At 31.7% G+C, this 17,994-nt stretch overlaps 1 protein-coding gene across 1 annotated transcript in view; it reads right to left on the bottom strand.

Moving 5' to 3' along the window:
• Positions 1-694: 694 nt before the first annotated feature.
• The window catches only part of LOC128160097 (interferon-induced protein 44-like), a 45,345-nt gene continuing 28,045 nt past the window's right edge, over positions 695-17,994 (bottom strand). The window contains exons 2-8 of the mRNA XM_052823363.1: positions 15,078-15,216; positions 6,783-6,854; positions 6,555-6,635; positions 5,289-5,483; positions 4,990-5,136; positions 1,576-1,747; positions 695-1,222 (exon numbers count right to left, since the gene is read on the bottom strand). Of these exons, the coding sequence (XP_052679323.1) occupies positions 915-1,222; positions 1,576-1,747; positions 4,990-5,136; positions 5,289-5,483; positions 6,555-6,635; positions 6,783-6,854; positions 15,078-15,119 (1,017 nt within the window). The 5' untranslated portion in view covers positions 15,120-15,216 and the 3' untranslated portion in view covers positions 695-914. The remainder of the gene's footprint in view (positions 1,223-1,575; positions 1,748-4,989; positions 5,137-5,288; positions 5,484-6,554; positions 6,636-6,782; positions 6,855-15,077; positions 15,217-17,994) is intronic.

The following is a 17,994-nucleotide window of genomic DNA, read 5'->3' as shown; positions in this document are numbered from 1 at the left end:
TCTGATACTCTGAAAGTATAAAGATAATATATTTTCTAGCATTTGTTATGGAAGATCTGAAATCTACCTATTGAACCGTTTATGGTTTATATATATTGACCCAGCTGTTTCTACACTCTATGCAACAGAGCCAATGTAGGGTGGCACAAAGATTTATTATTTTTCTAATATTAAGCAAGATGTAGTGGAAGCAGAAATCTAGAATAGTTAAGAGTATAATACATGTAGAAACACCATAAAGGTGTATTTATACTTGTAGTGAATTAATTATAACTTCTTTAACTCAAGGACGAGGTAATTAGATGTTGATAACGATGACAGATTGCTCTTAGTTACACGCTATCATCACACCAAACAAAATAGCCTAACCCTACACATAGAATACCAGTAAAACTGAGATATGCTGGTTCATGTCAAACGTATATAACACCAATTTATTTAAATCCAAATGTGAATTCTTGGCTTTCGTCTATGTAACATCATTAATGTTGAAAATATTTTTGAATAAATATATCAAAATTAATTTTTTTAAAAATTTATAACTATAACGAAGATAATTGGTTTGTATGGAAAATTATATGATACTATAGTAGCCTAAAAATCTTTGAAATAGAGGAACTGTATCTAAAAGGTTTTTCTTTAATTTACTATAACGTTTAACTAGATGACTATGGAAAAAAATTAAATCTTAAAGTTAAAACGTAATTTAATGAAATACAAGTGTACACAAATCTCATATGTAACAGCAGTTTTCATTATTATGATCATTATTATGATATCTCATTTACAAACTAAAATGAGTGTATTTTTTTTCTAGAGAAATTAATTACGAAAAGATAAGGTGAACATGAAATCGGTTGTAAATTTACTTCTAAAACATCCGCTTAAACAGCTAACTGAAAGAAAGACAATTCTTACAGTATAGAACAGTACTGATAGGTAGGTTTCGCCATCTTGTCATCCTCGTCCTCTATGTAATCGTTGGCAAAATCAGTCGTCTGCTTCAGGGCATTCAGGAATAGAATATCAAAATTGGGTTCCAACGAGGTCTCACTCTCATAATTTATGATTGGATAGACGTAACAACGAGGCAGACCCATGACAACAGCTGCTTTCTCCACGGCGTCATGGACTGCTTTGCTGTGAAACATGCCGGTGGGATCTTTGTGTACGGCGGGACAGACTTTGTCCAGCTTTGTCACATACACAACCTGAGGAATACCTGACGTCATTTAAAAGTATTATGAAAACCAACTTGACAAAAAAATGACGTAAATTATGAAATTAACAATCTTCTAGCTACAAAATGGCACTGTTATGCTGGGAAAGAATCAGAAATACATGGTATGGTTTTAGCAATGAGCAATAAAAGAGCACTTTTGGGCTGTATATATAAGCAAAATATTATGGTGGAACTACAATATCGATCAAAGAAAAATTGGAATTTTAGCAACGTTATGCAATCAATCAAAACCAGTTACTAATCCTAAAATAGAATGAATCATATGTGTATCAGTATCAATATGTATTGGACTTGTATCGGTAATGTTAACGATGTAAAATACGGTTACTGACCTTTACGGTTCATGAGACTCTGAAGATCTTTCAACTGTTCCCGGGTCTTTTCGGGAATAAGTTCAATGGTGCTTCCGTCAACAACAAACGCCACGCAGTGAATCTTGTCTTTGAGCTGTGGACTCTCTATGAACCCAGGCGTTTTTGGTGTGAAAGGTAAGGTTGGGTTGAACTAGTATGAATCAAAGTACTAATAGGACTAACAATTCATCTCCTTTTTCTGTGCATAGCAAACTATTTCTTAAAATAATCTAGACTACATACTAGGTACAAGACCATGCATTCTAGATCGAAATATACAACACAAGGTAAACATGTTTGTTCTTATAAAACGAGACGAACATGTTATTACTATGTGGTAGATCGGGATTTCGTTTCTATTTATTATTATTAGTATTCCGATCCCGATGTGATTTATTCTATTACTTTGGTAACGCCCACTTTATACGATAACCAATAACTTTAATGACATTTGTCTATTGTTCTGTCCCATATATAAACCCATGTAAGTCCTTATTTGACGAGGGAGTCCCGACCCGTCTCGTCTGTCTATTTAAGGTCCCTGTTAAAGTTAGGTTTTAGGGTTGGGGGATTTTAAGTATATGCTATTGCCTTGTGTTCTTATTTTGTTATAATAAATTTATAAAGGGTTGTTAATCTTGGTTTTCATTGACTTTGGGTTTGGTTTGCATGGGCGCTGTTTTGTCCCAGATCCAGGATGGGGAGGAAAAAGTAATAGCATATGCTAGCAAAACTTTCAATAAAGCACAGCAAAATTATTGCACAACAAAGAGGGAATTATTAGCTGTAGTCAATTTTGTTCGCTTATTTCGCCATTATTTGATAGGCAGGAAATTTGTCTTAAGAACCGATCATGCCCCCTTACTTTGGTTAAAAAACTTTAAAGATCCCGAGGGAATGTATGCTAGATGGATCACTATCTTGGAAAACTATGATTTCGAACTTAAATATAGGGCAGGTTCTAAGCACAAAAACGCTGATGCTTTAAGTAGAGTCCCTGATAGAAAGTGTAAAAGGCCCGACTGTCCTCAATGTGTGCCCAATTAGTCTTTTGATCAAAGCCCAGTGATTGATTCTGTGATTCAAAGCCCATGTTTAAAACCTTCAAGCCATAGCTCCCCTGAAATATCTTTTAATGTTAATGTAAACACTATCACTGCTTCTTCAGAAATTGCAAGTTCTTGGGAGAGGGAAATTCCAAACTGGTTAGATGCTTGGAACAATGAAGAAATTTCAGAAATGCAATTAAAGACCCAGGGATAAAGCAAATTTTGGTTTGGAAATTAGACGGGAGAACAGTACCCCCAGGGGATGAAATTTGTTCACTTAACGAAGAGGCTAGAGCAGTATGTGGACAGTGGAGAATCTTGATGTATTAGATGGTCTTTTGTATCTTAAGGGGAATAACTCTTTGGGTTTTATTCCGATCCCGATGTGATTTATTCTATTACTTTGGTAACGCCCACTTTATACGATAACCAATAACTTTAATGACATTTGTCTATTGTTCTGTCCCATATATAAACCCATGTAAGTCCTTATTTGACGAGGGAGACAGCTGGTTTCGCTAGCTACTTTTCTCCTGAGTCCCGACCCGTCTCGTCTGTCTATTTAAGGTCCCTGTTAAAGTTAGGTTTTAGGGTTGGGGGATTTTAAGTATATGCTATTGCCTTGTGTTCTTATTTTGTTATAATAAATTTATAAAGGGTTGTTAATCTTGGTTTTCATTGACTTTGGGTTTGGTTTATTATATCTGGTTTATCTATAGTGAGAGTAAAGTCGTTTTCATACCTTATTTATAATTTAGTAAAGTTTAGTAATGTAGAGGTCAAATTCAGTCACAAAACAAAAATAAACACAACGCGAAGTACTGATAAAAAACCTTTACGGCACTGACCTGGTACAACTAAAAGGTTAAAGGGGCATGGTCACAATTTTGGTCATTTTTTTAAAAATTATTTACAAAATTTTAAGAATGCTAATGATGGAATGATCATAAAATTTAAATGTCAGACGAAGAGTTATAAGCGAGATACAAGACTCAAAATTCTTTGTCATGTAAACGTGCTCTGTTTTGCTTAAGGTGGAATAACGCATCGTCACAAAATGGCTGACCTCTCATCGAAACGACATTTCATTTTATTTAAAGGATTTTATCGAAAGCAAGATGTAACTTACTTCATAGCTGAGTTGTTGACGTGTCGGGCTTGTGATCCGTACACCCCGAATTCGAATCCTGCAAGGGTATTTGCTATTACTTATTGATTTAATTTTTTAGATATTAATTTTTTATCCCCAATCTGCAAATTTTTGCTTATTTGACATTGGTACAGTTTGTTTATTATCATATCTTTCCTAATTAAATAGGTTACTGTTAATCTGAGTGATTTTTTCCAGGTGTATTATTCAAGCTTAAGAATCTTTTTCAAGCTAATTTGTCAATTGTTTTATTCATTTTAGGCATAAACAGTACCTAAGGTTAAACACATTCATTTAAGGTCTAAGACTGGAATATTCACTTTCACATTTCAAAATGTGAAGAAAAAAAACTTTGTTTACATAGCAAAGAATTGTAAGCTCTGTTACTTGCGTACAACTCAACGAATGATACTCAAATTTTGATTGTCTATTTAAAAATGCTTCACTGAAGCATTATAACATATAAAAATAGAAAATATCCAAATCGTGACTATGTGCCTTTAAATACCAGAGGTTTCAAAAAGTATCTTTACATGTATAAGTATATGAATTATCAAACAGCAGTAATTATGGTCACATTGTAACGAATTAAACGAAAGAGGCATTTACAAAAATGAAAAAAAGCTCGTATTATTACATGTTACAATGTGTAATCCTAAAACGGTTAGGTAATCATAAGTTTGTCTACACGGAAACAATTGAAAGAAAAAAGAACAACAAACATTTATATCTATAAGGTCTTAATAATAACCACACAATTATACGTAAAAGGAGTTTTAAAGCTGATTGGTCCGATTTTACATCAAATTTTGTGTTCCCTTTTCTAAACATTCATATGATGCATTTGGTTTGCCTGGGGGGTTTTGTGTGCACATAAATAAATTATTTTCATTTACTTTAAATATTTCTAACTTTGAAAGGAGACACATTATATTGGTGTAAATAGGCAAATGTCGATAAATTTCAAAGATAATTTGTTTGTATGGAAAATCATTGGATACTAAAATAGTAAAAATCTGACCATCCAGCTTATCTCTTATCAAAACCACTTAGATCCTAGATTGAGCAAAACGTATATATTTCAAGCTTAATATTTTTAAGAAAAACATATTTAAAAGGATTTAAATGTATACGACTATTAAACGCTGCATTCTTTAAGTGTTCTTAATACTCCAATGGTACCAAAGAACTTACTTGGTATCTGTCTGGTATGTTGCCGTTTAGGATGTAGGTCATCTCTTGGGTGTCTACAGCAAAGTCTTCCTCTATACCCCGAGTATCACAAAGACGAATCTTCAGTGTCTTCCCAGAACTATAGTCCTTTATGCTATACTTCCGAAACTTAACAAATACAAATGTTGTGTTTTAAACAACAAAATCATTATGGTAATTTACAAACATACACATTCAGACAGTGAAATACCGACATCTTTCCTTATATAACACCACCATTACTACTATGCATTCTAGAGTTAGATTTTACTGGTACCTACTGCAATTGTAAGACTGTGTTCAAAGCTTCCACTTCGAGCTTTGCCCGTGATTTTTCCGCGAAAAATTGAGTTTACAGAATTAAAAAAGCTGGATTTTCCCGCTCCAATCTGACCAACCAGGAGGATATTTGCTGTAGATACGCTGCTTCTTTCCGGCTGGTAATTCAAAATGTCTCCCTTTAATTGTTTCAGTGTCTTGAAATAAAGGAAATAAAGCAAAAGACAAAATAATGCAAAACCACACATTTCAAGTATCATATAAGCAAAAAATGAAGCATTTAACACGTCAACTATTAACTATCTTCCACACATTATCATTATATTTAATTGTTTTTTTCCCCTGAATTATGCATCATTTTCAAAAGTAACAATGTCTTCACAATTAACTAATGCTTTACTTTTTTGCAACATGAACCCCAAAGATACGACGCTGTTGAGGGAGACAATAAACTGGCCATTGTCCGAATAGTCAATAAATCAGTATTTTATTTGTTTTTATTGTTTTGTATATGTATTTTATTTGTCAACGATGCAGATTTTCTTGATAGTAAAATAATAACATGTACATGTAGTTTTCGGACTTGAAATTAAACAAAGCGCTACAAAATTAAACTAGAAAAAAAGGAAGAAAATCGAAAACCGCCGCGGTGAACAGTTTCAATGACTATCCACCGAGGGCAATTAGGACGGAAACTATTTCACGGTTAGATAAAAAAGCATGTTTATTTTTTGTACTTCTAGATAAAAATATTAACCGAGGTGTAATCAAAAGAAATTATAGAAGCAAAATAAAAAAAAATAAGCTGTCCTAATGTTCTACCAACAATGATATGGAAAATTTTTAATCAAGAAATGCACAGACTTATCATTAACTAAATTGTCGACTAGAATAACAATAATCTTTATTTGCCTTTATTGTTTTCATGAATGGAATACAATTTAATTGGATTTTCATCAAACTGGCTCAATTCTTACTTTGGAAAAAATAAAACAGTTGCCGTCCCTAATGGCAATATTGTTGTTTGTAACTTAACAACTGAGCTATCTTTTCCCTGTTAATCAAGATATATCTAGATGTACAGTACATGTAATATTTTTAAAAAGCACTTTTTTACGAACAGGACTGTGATAAACACTAATATACTTATCAATAAAGAAAACTGATCATATCCGACTTATTTAGGTGAGAGTAATATATTACATGTATTCTAATCTAGCAAATGTTCAACAGAGAAAAGAAAATTACTCTGTGTTTCCATACTAAACCTCTGCATCAAACTCCGGAAACTTTCTCCATGGCTTGTCCAGGTACACCGGATCAGACATTTCTGTTATTGTAGGTTTAGTCTGAAAAAACCGAGTATGTTTATAATTTCTAATTTAAACATCATGATATTGTGTAACAATACGCGCCATCATTTATTTATCCTGTCAACAATTTAAGGGACAATCTCTTCAATTTTTTAAAAGTAATTAAAGAAAAAATGTGCTTACCCCCTTCCTACCGCTGTTCAAAAGTCTACGGTTTTGATTCATTTTTCCTTTAAATTCACAATTTTCTGAAAACTAAAAAATTTTTTTTACATGGCCATGACCTTAAAATCTTATGCGGAGAAGCGTAGAAATCTTTTATGCCTCTTTGGTGATTTTTAAAGGAAGAATATATTCAGAATTCTTTGTTATGAATCATAACTTTCTTTGTTTGTATTTTAGAACATGCTCAATATTCCGCTGATAATATATCTAATTTGTCAATTTAGCTATTGATTTTATTTTACCTGAAATCAGTGTATACTTCACACGGAAGTAATACTGAGCAATCACGGAAACTCATCTTTTATTTAGACGCGCACAAAACATGGGGGGAGGTCATTAGGCTGTGCAAGAATGGATTGAAAAAAGCTGGACGATCATCCAAACAACAATTAGACATGCATATAATTTTATGATTTGTTTAGCTTTAAGGTATTCAATGTAAAATGAAGGGATATGAACAATTTTGAATCATTTTAAACCAGTTAAATATGTATTGCTAGATAACAATGCAAGTGAAATGAACCAAACTCTTATGACTGACAACATTTAAGAAGCCAATCATTTTGCACCTTTTTTAAAGACTTATCTCCCCTTGTTGAAAAAAAAGAAAATCTTAATTTCGTCAAAATATCTGCGGTAAATGAATCATTTTATTTTATATTTAAATAAAGAGAAAGTTTATGCATGTATTAACCAAGAGAGTTTTACAAATTTTAAGTTACTTTTTACAATTCAGGGTGTAATTACTAGTAGTTGGACCATAAATATTATTTTGAAAATTCCTTTGGTGGAGTATTTTTATTTGATAACACCTTCAAAATAATATCATGATTAAGAATATCGGACCATTTATTTATTAGGTACAAAATTTGGTCGTTATATATCGAATACTTTAAACTAATATTTTGTGAAGAAAAATCGATATATTATATATTTTAAAGCTTAAAATTTTCATTTCAATATCAATTCTGTATTGAGCTCTTCTTATAAAGGATATAAATGGATATTGTAATATTATTTGTACTTATGATAAAAGACTGTATTTAACCATTCAATCGGGTGGTGACCAACTAAAATTGAGTTCCCACGAATTTTACAGATACCAAAGGGCTCAACATCATTTGATTGGTAGCATGTTTGGTTTGAAGTATCTCTATGATAAGAGGAATCTAAATCTTGAATATCATGGCTCCACACTCCTGGGGCGCCACAGGCGGGGCCAAATATGAAAAAAAAACTAAATGCATAGTTATGATGTCCATGAAGCCCTCTACCAAAATAGTTAATACATGGCCCCTGTGCCAAGAATTTAGGCTCTAGGGTGGGGCCAATATGGTCATATAGTTAACAATGTATAAAATATTTTCTAAAATCTTCTTCTCTACTCCCATATACATTTGTATAAAACTGAATGCACCGTTGTGATTTCCACGAGCTCATCTCTCTAAATTGTGAAATTCATTACACTTAGACAGGGCTTGAGGCCATATAGTGTTAATGCATAAACTGTTTGAAAAATCTTCTTCTCTATTCTCATACATCTGTAAGAAAAAATTGACTTCTTAATTATGTTTACCAGGAAGTCTTCCACTAAAATTGTTAATGTCATGTCCCCTGGAGTATGGGTTTTGACTCTAGGGCAGGGCCAAATGGATGCATACTGCTTATGCAAATAATGTTAAAAAATTATCTTCTCTATCTTTACAGACCTGTAAGGAAAACTGCATTCTTAATTTTGTAGATCAGGAAGCCCTCTACCAAAATTATGAATATCATGTTCCCCGAGGTAGGAGTTCTGAATCTAGGGCGGGGTCAAAATATTCATATCATTAGTGTTTATTGATTTCATGTTTAAAAGAAATATCTTCTTTACTTTTGCTGATAGTGATTAAAAACTGCCTACATATAAAGAAAGAAAATTAAGCCATCTATCAAAATTTCATGTCTCCCGATGTAGGAATTTTAATCTAGAGCGGGAAACATTCATACAGTGTATAAGGAAGGGGTTCTTAATCTTAATGCAGGGTGTGGCCAAATTGTCATTTAGTGTTAATGTATATAATGTTTAAATCAAAGTACTGAAGAACTGACGGGAGTTGATTTTGTCGATGTTTGTTTATCTTAAAATCAATGATCTGTTATTTTGCATGACAAGTACATGTAGTTTCTTATTTGTATTTGAATTACGCACATTTTTATATTAATATGAATTTTTGGACTTTTTCGACAAGAATGTCGAGAAACCCCCATATTAATCATGGTAAATAATATTTAGAGTAAAAAAAATTCAATCAAACTATGTATCAGTAATACAAAATATTTCTTGAAAATTGTATGGATCCAAGCAATGTTGAACTCTACTCTAGTTCAACCAAACGCTCGGCTGACACCGTAAATCTCCGACAAGCATTTACGGAGACAGCCGAGCGTCGAGTAAAACGAGACTATATTGAACTCTGGCGTAGGAATACATACGACTACAAAAAATATTTCAATTGTTCGTACCATTTAAAATCAAACTATTTTCAAGGTATTTATAAACAAGTTTCCTTGAAAAACAATGCTTTAGCATACATTACATCGAATTCATTAATCATTTTCAAGAACTAAGTCTTGTCAGCAGCGATGATTTGTGCTGAGGTCCAAACACCGTTTCACTTTCGGTTTGTCTGAGTGACTGCATAGGAGAGTTGATTAAAATCAACTCCCAAAAACGTCTACTGACACAGAATAAAAACTGACTGCAAATTTAGAAAAAAAAGTTAAGCTGTCATCTTTAATTTTGTCACTTGCATGTAAGGCAAGGGTAATGGCTGGTTGGGGAAGGAGGGTTATATATTTGTCTTTTAATTCTATTCTGCTCAGGAATTTCAATAAAAGAAATAAGTAAATTCACAATGACAATGACAATGAACTTTATTCTCAATAAACCGTGTTTACAGTGTAGAGAAGATATATACAAAAATTACATTGTGAAGAAGGATTAGTACATGTACATTAACCAAGAGAGCTAACTCTCTCAATAATTGTATTGATAAATTTACAAATCTTGATAAGTTGTTTTTTGTTTGATACATTAAACAATGCTTCAAATTTTAAAACATTTGGGTTTGATATATAATATTTTGGTAAATACATGTTTCTAGCATCAGTTATACAAAGATCAGAACAATTAAACAAATAGTGGAATTCATCTCCAATTTCATTACAAGTACATAATTTGTTATATTCTCTCTTGGAATATTGAACCATCTTCCTGTCTCAATAGGTAGTTTTGAGTTACCAGTTCTAAAAATACTGTATTTCCTCCATAGTTTTGTTGGCAAATTCAAAAAATATTCCTCAAAAGCTAACGATTTTTTAAATAATCTGTAATTTATACTTTTTTACACAGATTTAGTTAATTTTCCGGCAGGCAATTAAATATTGAGTATCGCGACAAGAACCATGTGTGTTTGTTGAATCGTAATACGTAGTGATACTTTTTTTTCAAGTTAAAAGTTTAAAAAGGTGTCATATTCATATTCAGTTCTTCATTAACTTTAAGCTTTTTTTAAAGCAGTACATCTTACAAGTTAATGTAAACAATTATATGCAAGTACAGGTATATAAGGTTAACAGGAGAGTGGCAGACAGAAATTTAAAAATAATGTTTAGGTTGCATACCTGTTTTAAACGGGCTTGTGTTTATACACTAATTAAGTGTCTCATTATGTTTGATGTGTTTCTACAACATGACACTCTAGAAAAGGTCTACTTTGTTCGGGTATGAAGCCTTCTCATACCCAAAAACAAATGTATTGAATAAAAAACTAGTATTAAATAATCTTGTTCAGAACCAAACATGAACCAAATGACACGGGATTTAGTACCCATTATAATGTTTATATGTTATTTTAAAATATTTCAAACCAAAATCTATAAATAATGATTAAAATGAACGCAAATCTTTAAAGACATTACCATAAAAAATGTTGTGTGTGTCAATGCTGTTTATACTTGTATTTATTCTTAAGATATAAATTTTGAAATTTATCTAATTACATTTGTCAAAGCAATTGAAAGTAATTAATTACACTGAAAAAATCAATGTAATTGTAATTGCAAGTAATTGACAAAATTGTTGATGTATTTGAAAGTTACGAATTACATTTCAAAGTAAATGAACCCAACCCTGATTGGAGAAAATATACACTACATTATATATATATATATATATATATATATATATATATATATATATATATATATATATATATATATATATATATATATATATATATATATATATATATATATATACTGTAGACGTATTTTTTTCCACGGGGTCATAATACCGCGGAATCAAAATATCAATTTAATCCGCAGGTAAAAATTGATGCGGATTCTTTGAATGAAAAAAAATCATTTGAACAATTATTATTAAATTTGGTTTTGAGCGATTTTCATTACGTAGAATTTGTCGAACTTTGGACTTTAAAGATTGTCAATGAACTTTTTCTTTTTTATCTGTTTATATGCATGTCGTATTTTTAAAGGCAAATAAATATTTTAATTTTTATTAACTGTCAATTTATGGGTTCACATGTCGTTTAAATTATGAGTTGATCAGTTTTATCAATTAAACGTCAGAGGGCAAAGGGATCTAAAAATTGCAGTAAAAACACGGGTCTTAGCATGTAGTTAATTGGGTCATTGAAAGACAGACCCGCTTGGGGCTATTCGTCGTCGGACACATGCCGTTATCTCAAGCTGGGAGAAGTTTAAGTTTCATGCAAGTAAATTTACAGAAAATTCAAATCTTTAGGAGATTAAATTATTTATTACGTGAATTCTCAATAATTCTCAATTTGTTTGACAGTTTGCATAGATAAAAACTATATACATTATGTACACTTATATGCAAGTGTTATATAATGTAGTAACTTCCGATTATCCTTATTCATGTAATGCAATTTCAAAATTTCATTCCAAAATGCACTTTAAGTACAGGGAAAAAATTCCGCGGAAAATTTGTGCGCGCGTTCATAGCGTAAATTAATACCACGCGGACAAAAGTATGTCTACATATATATTGAGAGATATAATGTCACGCAATGGTATAGAATTTCATTTAAATGTAATTTTTTTTATACGTACGGGACATAGATTTTGTATATATACGATTAAACATTCACAATCTCAGACTGTTGGAAATTCTAACACAACCCCTTGAAGGTAATGTACTCTACACTTTTGCAAATTCTAATGTCATTTTAAGGAGGCCGACTTTATATTTCATTCTGCATGTCTTTGCACATTCTAGTAAAATACATTGTATTTATACCTAAAATGTATATTTGTGTTTTACTGTATCATCTATCTAATTTAACACAATAGACAAAATACAAATAAAAATATAAAAACAAATTATGAAAATGTTATTTTTGAACGATTGTTGCTGTTGTATGGTACATGTAGGTGAGCATTGCTATTGTACTTTTATGACGTTACGATAAAATGAAGCTTGGTAAGAGTACGTTATAAGAAATAAAATGAAAGAAAAAGCAAAACCCGTACTTCTTTGAAATTTGATACACAGAATAATGCAACCCTCAGAGTTTTTTTTCCTAATTAATGAATGAATCCGTTGTATATATCTACATTTTTGGAAATACTCAAAAAATATAACATAATATAATTAGTGTATTTTAATTTTGCGACGGCCTCCATTATAACCAGACGATATAATATAGTATTTCTTACATATTTAAAGGTAGAAAATTATATAGTTACTAATCATATATTACAATTTGAGTATAATAGCTATTGTATCAGTTTTTAAAGTAATTAATAGTGCGGAAAATGACAAGTTCGTATATATTCATTTATATAGTAAATGTGCTTGTAATTTGAAATGGCCCCTAAAAGGAACCAAATGATAGATTTACTTGAAACTTCGCAAATAAATTAGAATGGGTGTAAATTGCATATGATTTAAAATTAAATAGTTTTGCTATTGTGGTTTTCCGGGAAAAAATCCAAATGGTCTCCTTAAGGTCAAGATCTAGTAAATGAAAGGTGCCTACAGGTTTATGAAATTCAATATATAAACTCTTTTAATGATGCTTCATAACAATATTTTGGTTTCATACCGGGGCTTAATTTTTTGGTAAACACAATGAAAAATCATGTTTTAAACAATCATTTTCTATGAAATATGAAGGATAAAAGTAACAAATATCAGAGTTTTATCTATTATATATATATCTAGAATGCCTACAGTCATTAAATAAGCCCTTGACCTACTCTTTAGAATGATGTCAAACTGAAGATAGGTACTGGGATTACTTTAAAAAATTCATCAAATCAGTTATGACGTCATAATGGTTCTAGCACAAAAGAGACAGTCTGGGATCAATTACTAGATCTTTATCTTAAAGCTTAAAATTTTCTAGTGTTCTTAAATACAACAATCGATTTGAATTTTTTTAATTTTAAGATTTCGTCCTTCAAAACCAGCTTGATTAAAAGATGGTCTCCAAGACAGCAATCTCCTATACAGCTATTTTCTGTGTGATTGTAATCAGTTACACAGCTGCTGAACAGCAAAACTCCAGGTCGTTGTAGGTTCAAAACAATCGATAAACAGGGCGTGTCAATTTCAGTCCTGTCACTTTCAGCCGCTGTAGATTTCGACCAATCGATAAATAGGGCGTGTAGATTTCAGTCTGGCTGTTTCTATAGAGCTATGAATTAACTATAAGTTTCTGTAAGAAATAGAGAAAATTGTGCTTGGTAGATGTAAATATTATACCTTAAAATGAAATGCGGTTCTTGTATAAATACACGTATAAAAGAAATCTGTTACATTTAAAGAAGACCTAAACTGTTTGTTACAACAGTCTACTTCTATTTCTGACAGCACACGCATGCTCAGAGCAGAACAGTTTTTAATTTAAGAGGAATTCTTAATTATGAATAATTTAATCACGATATCAGATTTAGAGGAAGAATCTGGGTATAAAACTTAAATTACTGTAAAACACACTTTTAACAAAGTCTCAGGAACGGGCAATTTTGCTTCGTTATAAGCTCAATTCGTTATATCCGTCAAGTTTACAACATGTAATTAACTCTTGGGGACTGATATTCACTTCGCTGTGATGGTCAATTCATTAAAAGTGTGTTCGATATCGGCGTATTTTACTGTATATGACGTATGTATAAAACTTTCATGCTCCCGTTTTTAAATTGAAGCTTGAATAGCGTATTTTAGACAAGCGGTTATTCAAGTCGAACTCAAATTACGTTAGGTTTGTAAATCTGTCGTAAATTTGAACTGTATGTAAGTATCAAAACACACTGAACTAAAAAAAAGATAAAATACTGTTAATGTTTTATATTTAACGTGTACGATATCTGACGATGACGATTTTTAAACAAGTTATTGTGGATTTAAATTTAGCGTATTTCTGAATTTTTCTATTCTCATAGATGTTGAAATGGCATTTAGCAATGTACTTGATTGAACAGAATCCGCTGCCCGCCAGAACGCTAACTAAAATGTAATAATACGTTTTCAGTTTGACATATGTTTGAAATGAGATATTAAATCTTTCTCTATTTGCGTATCCAGATGATACCGGCGATAATGACCTCCTTTAACTATTATTTTAAAGTGTTTTGATAAAAATTCCATCGCTAAATTGTCTCTTATAAATCCTATAAACCATCTGAAACAAATGTAATAAAATAGTTGACATCTTTAATGAAACTAGACTTTGACCCGCGCGTGCACGGGTTGACATTGCATATGATATCGGACATTTATGAAATAGATACATCGACACACCGTATCGTTGACATTTACATAACCAAGCTTTAAGCCTACAATAATGCTATGAATTTCACTACATTCTGCTTTGTTAAAATAATCTAACTGTGTCTCCGGAACGGCCTTCACCATAGTTAAAATGCCTCCCGTATACCCGTAATGTTGAAGAAAATTGCAGAATATCTCCGAAACGATTTAGGAAATAGGCTGAAATAGCCTAAAAATCGGAACATGCAGCATTAGATTAGCTCTTCTTAAAATTTAATATTGGGTATCCCCTATCCAAACCACTTACACCCAAGATTAATCAAAAGATATTCCAAGCTTAGTATTTACAAAAAAAATATTTAAGAGGATTTAAATGTATACATTGTAAGACCATTAAACGCTGCATTCTTTTAGTGTTTTTAATAGTCCAATGGTACCAAAGAACTTACCTGGTAAATGTCTGGTATGTTGTTGTTTAGGATGTGGGTCATCTCTTGGGTGTCAACAGCAAAGTCTCCCTCTATACCTCGAGTATCACAAAGACGAATCTTCAGTGTCTTCCCAGTCCTTTATGCTTATCTTCCAAAACTTAAAAAACACAAATGTTAATTTGTAAACCAGAAAATCATTATGGTAATTTACAAACATACATATTCAGACAGTGAAATACTTTCCTTATATACCGGTATCAGCACAACTAAAATGCATTTTAGGGTTAGATTTTACTGGTACCTACTGCAATTGTAAGACTGTGTTCAAAGCTTCCACTTCGAGCTTTGCCCGTGATTTTTTTGCGAAAAATTGAGTTTACAGAATTAAAAAAGCTGGATTTTCCCGCTCCAATCTGACCAACCAGGAGGATGTTTGCTGTAGATACGCTGCTTCCTTCCGGCTGGTAATTCAAAATGTCTGCCTTTAATTGTTTCAGTGTCTTGGAATTAAGCAAGACAAATTAAGCAATGCAAAACCACACAATTTAACAGATTTATCAACAAAAAATGAATTATTTAACACGTCAACCATCAACATTATCAATCATTTGTTCGATATGACCATGTTTAATGTACGTGATATTCTTCTTACTGTACCTTATATTTGTGGAAAAAAACATTATTTTGCAATCACAATAAAACTCAACTATCCTTTAACATATACTTACAAAAATTGTTTTTAATTAATTGGTTGTTTGTCTTCTAGACAATACCGTTACAATTAATATGTTTCTTTCCTGAATTGTTTCCATATTTACAAGAAACAATGCTTTTACAATTAACTAATGCTTTACTATTATAAACATGATGGTCAATGGGTTTTTTCTGAATTGTGTAACATTTTTAACAAAAAACAATATTTTTTTTTCAATTAAGTAATACTTTACTTTTTTAAAACGTGATATTTAATTTTTTCCCTGCAGTTTGCACCATTTTCAAGTAAAAATGTTTTTACAATTATACTAACTAATGCCTTACTTTTTAACTTGACCCAAACGATAAGATGCAGTCGACAGAGACAATAATGTGTACTTATAATAAACAACTGGGTCTACTTATCTGATAGGATGGTAATTCCTGATTGAAGGAAACCAACTAACATTAAGTCTTAACGAATTCTACTGATTTCACAGGGCTCAGCATTATTCAACGAACAATTGATATTGCATTCTTTTTAAATTGAATTGAAACTGCTAATTTGATGGAGTTAAATGTGTTCATTTTAAATGGCTATTCCAATTGTTTACCACAATAAGCTCATTCACTGTCTAAAATTGTTTTTAAAGCAATTTATATATAATGTACATTATCAGTACTCGTAAAAGGCATTCTTTTCGTCGCAGTTATCCGTACAATCCCTTAAGAAGCTGCAGACGTCTTATAGGGGCATGGTGATGGTTTTGGTCAATTTTTAACGTTTTCAATGCTCCAGTTAGGCATATTTAATAGTCAACCAAAATGAGTGTGTCCTCGTGTAATAAGCGAGATACAGAGCTCAATATCTGTGTTATGTAAATGTAATAGGAAAGGAAGAGGGAGCATACACATATACAATGAAATTGTATTGCTGGACCGAGAATCGGACCTGGGAAACTGCAACTTTAGTCAGGAGCTCTACTGCTGACCTACCCAGGCCAATATCCAAGGTCCATATATAGCTTAAACTACTGCAATATCAAAGCTCATGTGACGTTTTCGTTTAAATTTTGAATGTTGTATAGATTCAAAATGAATGTGATAATGAGAATGTGATAAAGCAGATAAAAAAATAGATTTAAAAATAAATTGTACTGTAACAAAATCATGTCCTTATTCACATATTACAAACAATTGAGAGCTCTATCCTGTTTATAACTCTATCATATATGACACTCAAATCGTGTTTAATAATAAAAAATGCATTGCAAAAGCATTGTAAAATAAAGTTTAATCAAATGGTGACCATGCCCCTTAAACAGATCCAAACATTTTCTTGTAGAAGTCTCACTTGTGTAGACGATCATCTTGCATCGCCACGTTAATCAGTTGCAAGGTAAATATCAATTTATTACGCACTTTTCCCAGCCATGTGTAGGAGTTACAGATTAATAATAATAATAAAACTAGATGCTGTCATTAGACAGTAATACCTGCACCATGTGTTTGCCCCTAAATAACACTGTTACATGCATGTTACAAATGAATGATCTTTGTCTGAAGTTACGTACACAACACAGGTCTGCATGTCTCATTAGCAGGTACTAGTTTTACCCAGCTCTTCGATTAGATGGGTACACGTGTGTTGCTAAAACGCGGAACGGAAAACGGAATGGAAAGCGGAACGGAAGGGAAAACGGAAAATCTTATCTAATGTTATTTACCTCATAGATTTGTTAATCATGCTAAAACGATATACTTTATGTACCTTTTTAATTTTTTTTGAAAGATTAGCAATATTACATTATCTATTCAAGAATATTTATTTCCTCAAAATTAACAGTACATGCATTTACCACTATATTCTGTCCCAAAATATCCTCGATTCACTTTTTGCTGTATATTTATTAATACCTCAGGGTTCAAGCGATTCTCTTTTAGAAGCATTAAACATTCTCATTATTCTTTCTTTAAAACGTCCTCTCTAGCTTATCAGCTGGTATAAATAAACGGCTAAAAATAAAGAAGTCTACGGGGTTTTGCATTTCGATCATCTTGCATCGCCACGCGTTAATCAGTTGCAAGGTAAATATCAATTTATTACGCACTTTTCCCAGCCATGTGTAGGAGTTACAGATTAATAATAATAATAAAACTAGATGCTGTCATTAGACAGTAATACCTGCACCATGTGTTTGCCCCTAAATAACACTGTTACATGCATTTACAAATGAATGAT

The sequence above is a fragment of the Crassostrea angulata genome, chromosome 8 (assembly GCF_025612915.1).
Source record: "Crassostrea angulata isolate pt1a10 chromosome 8, ASM2561291v2, whole genome shotgun sequence".
Taxonomy (NCBI): domain Eukaryota; kingdom Metazoa; phylum Mollusca; class Bivalvia; order Ostreida; family Ostreidae; genus Magallana; species Magallana angulata.
This window is presented reverse-complemented; position numbering and strand designations above follow the sequence as displayed.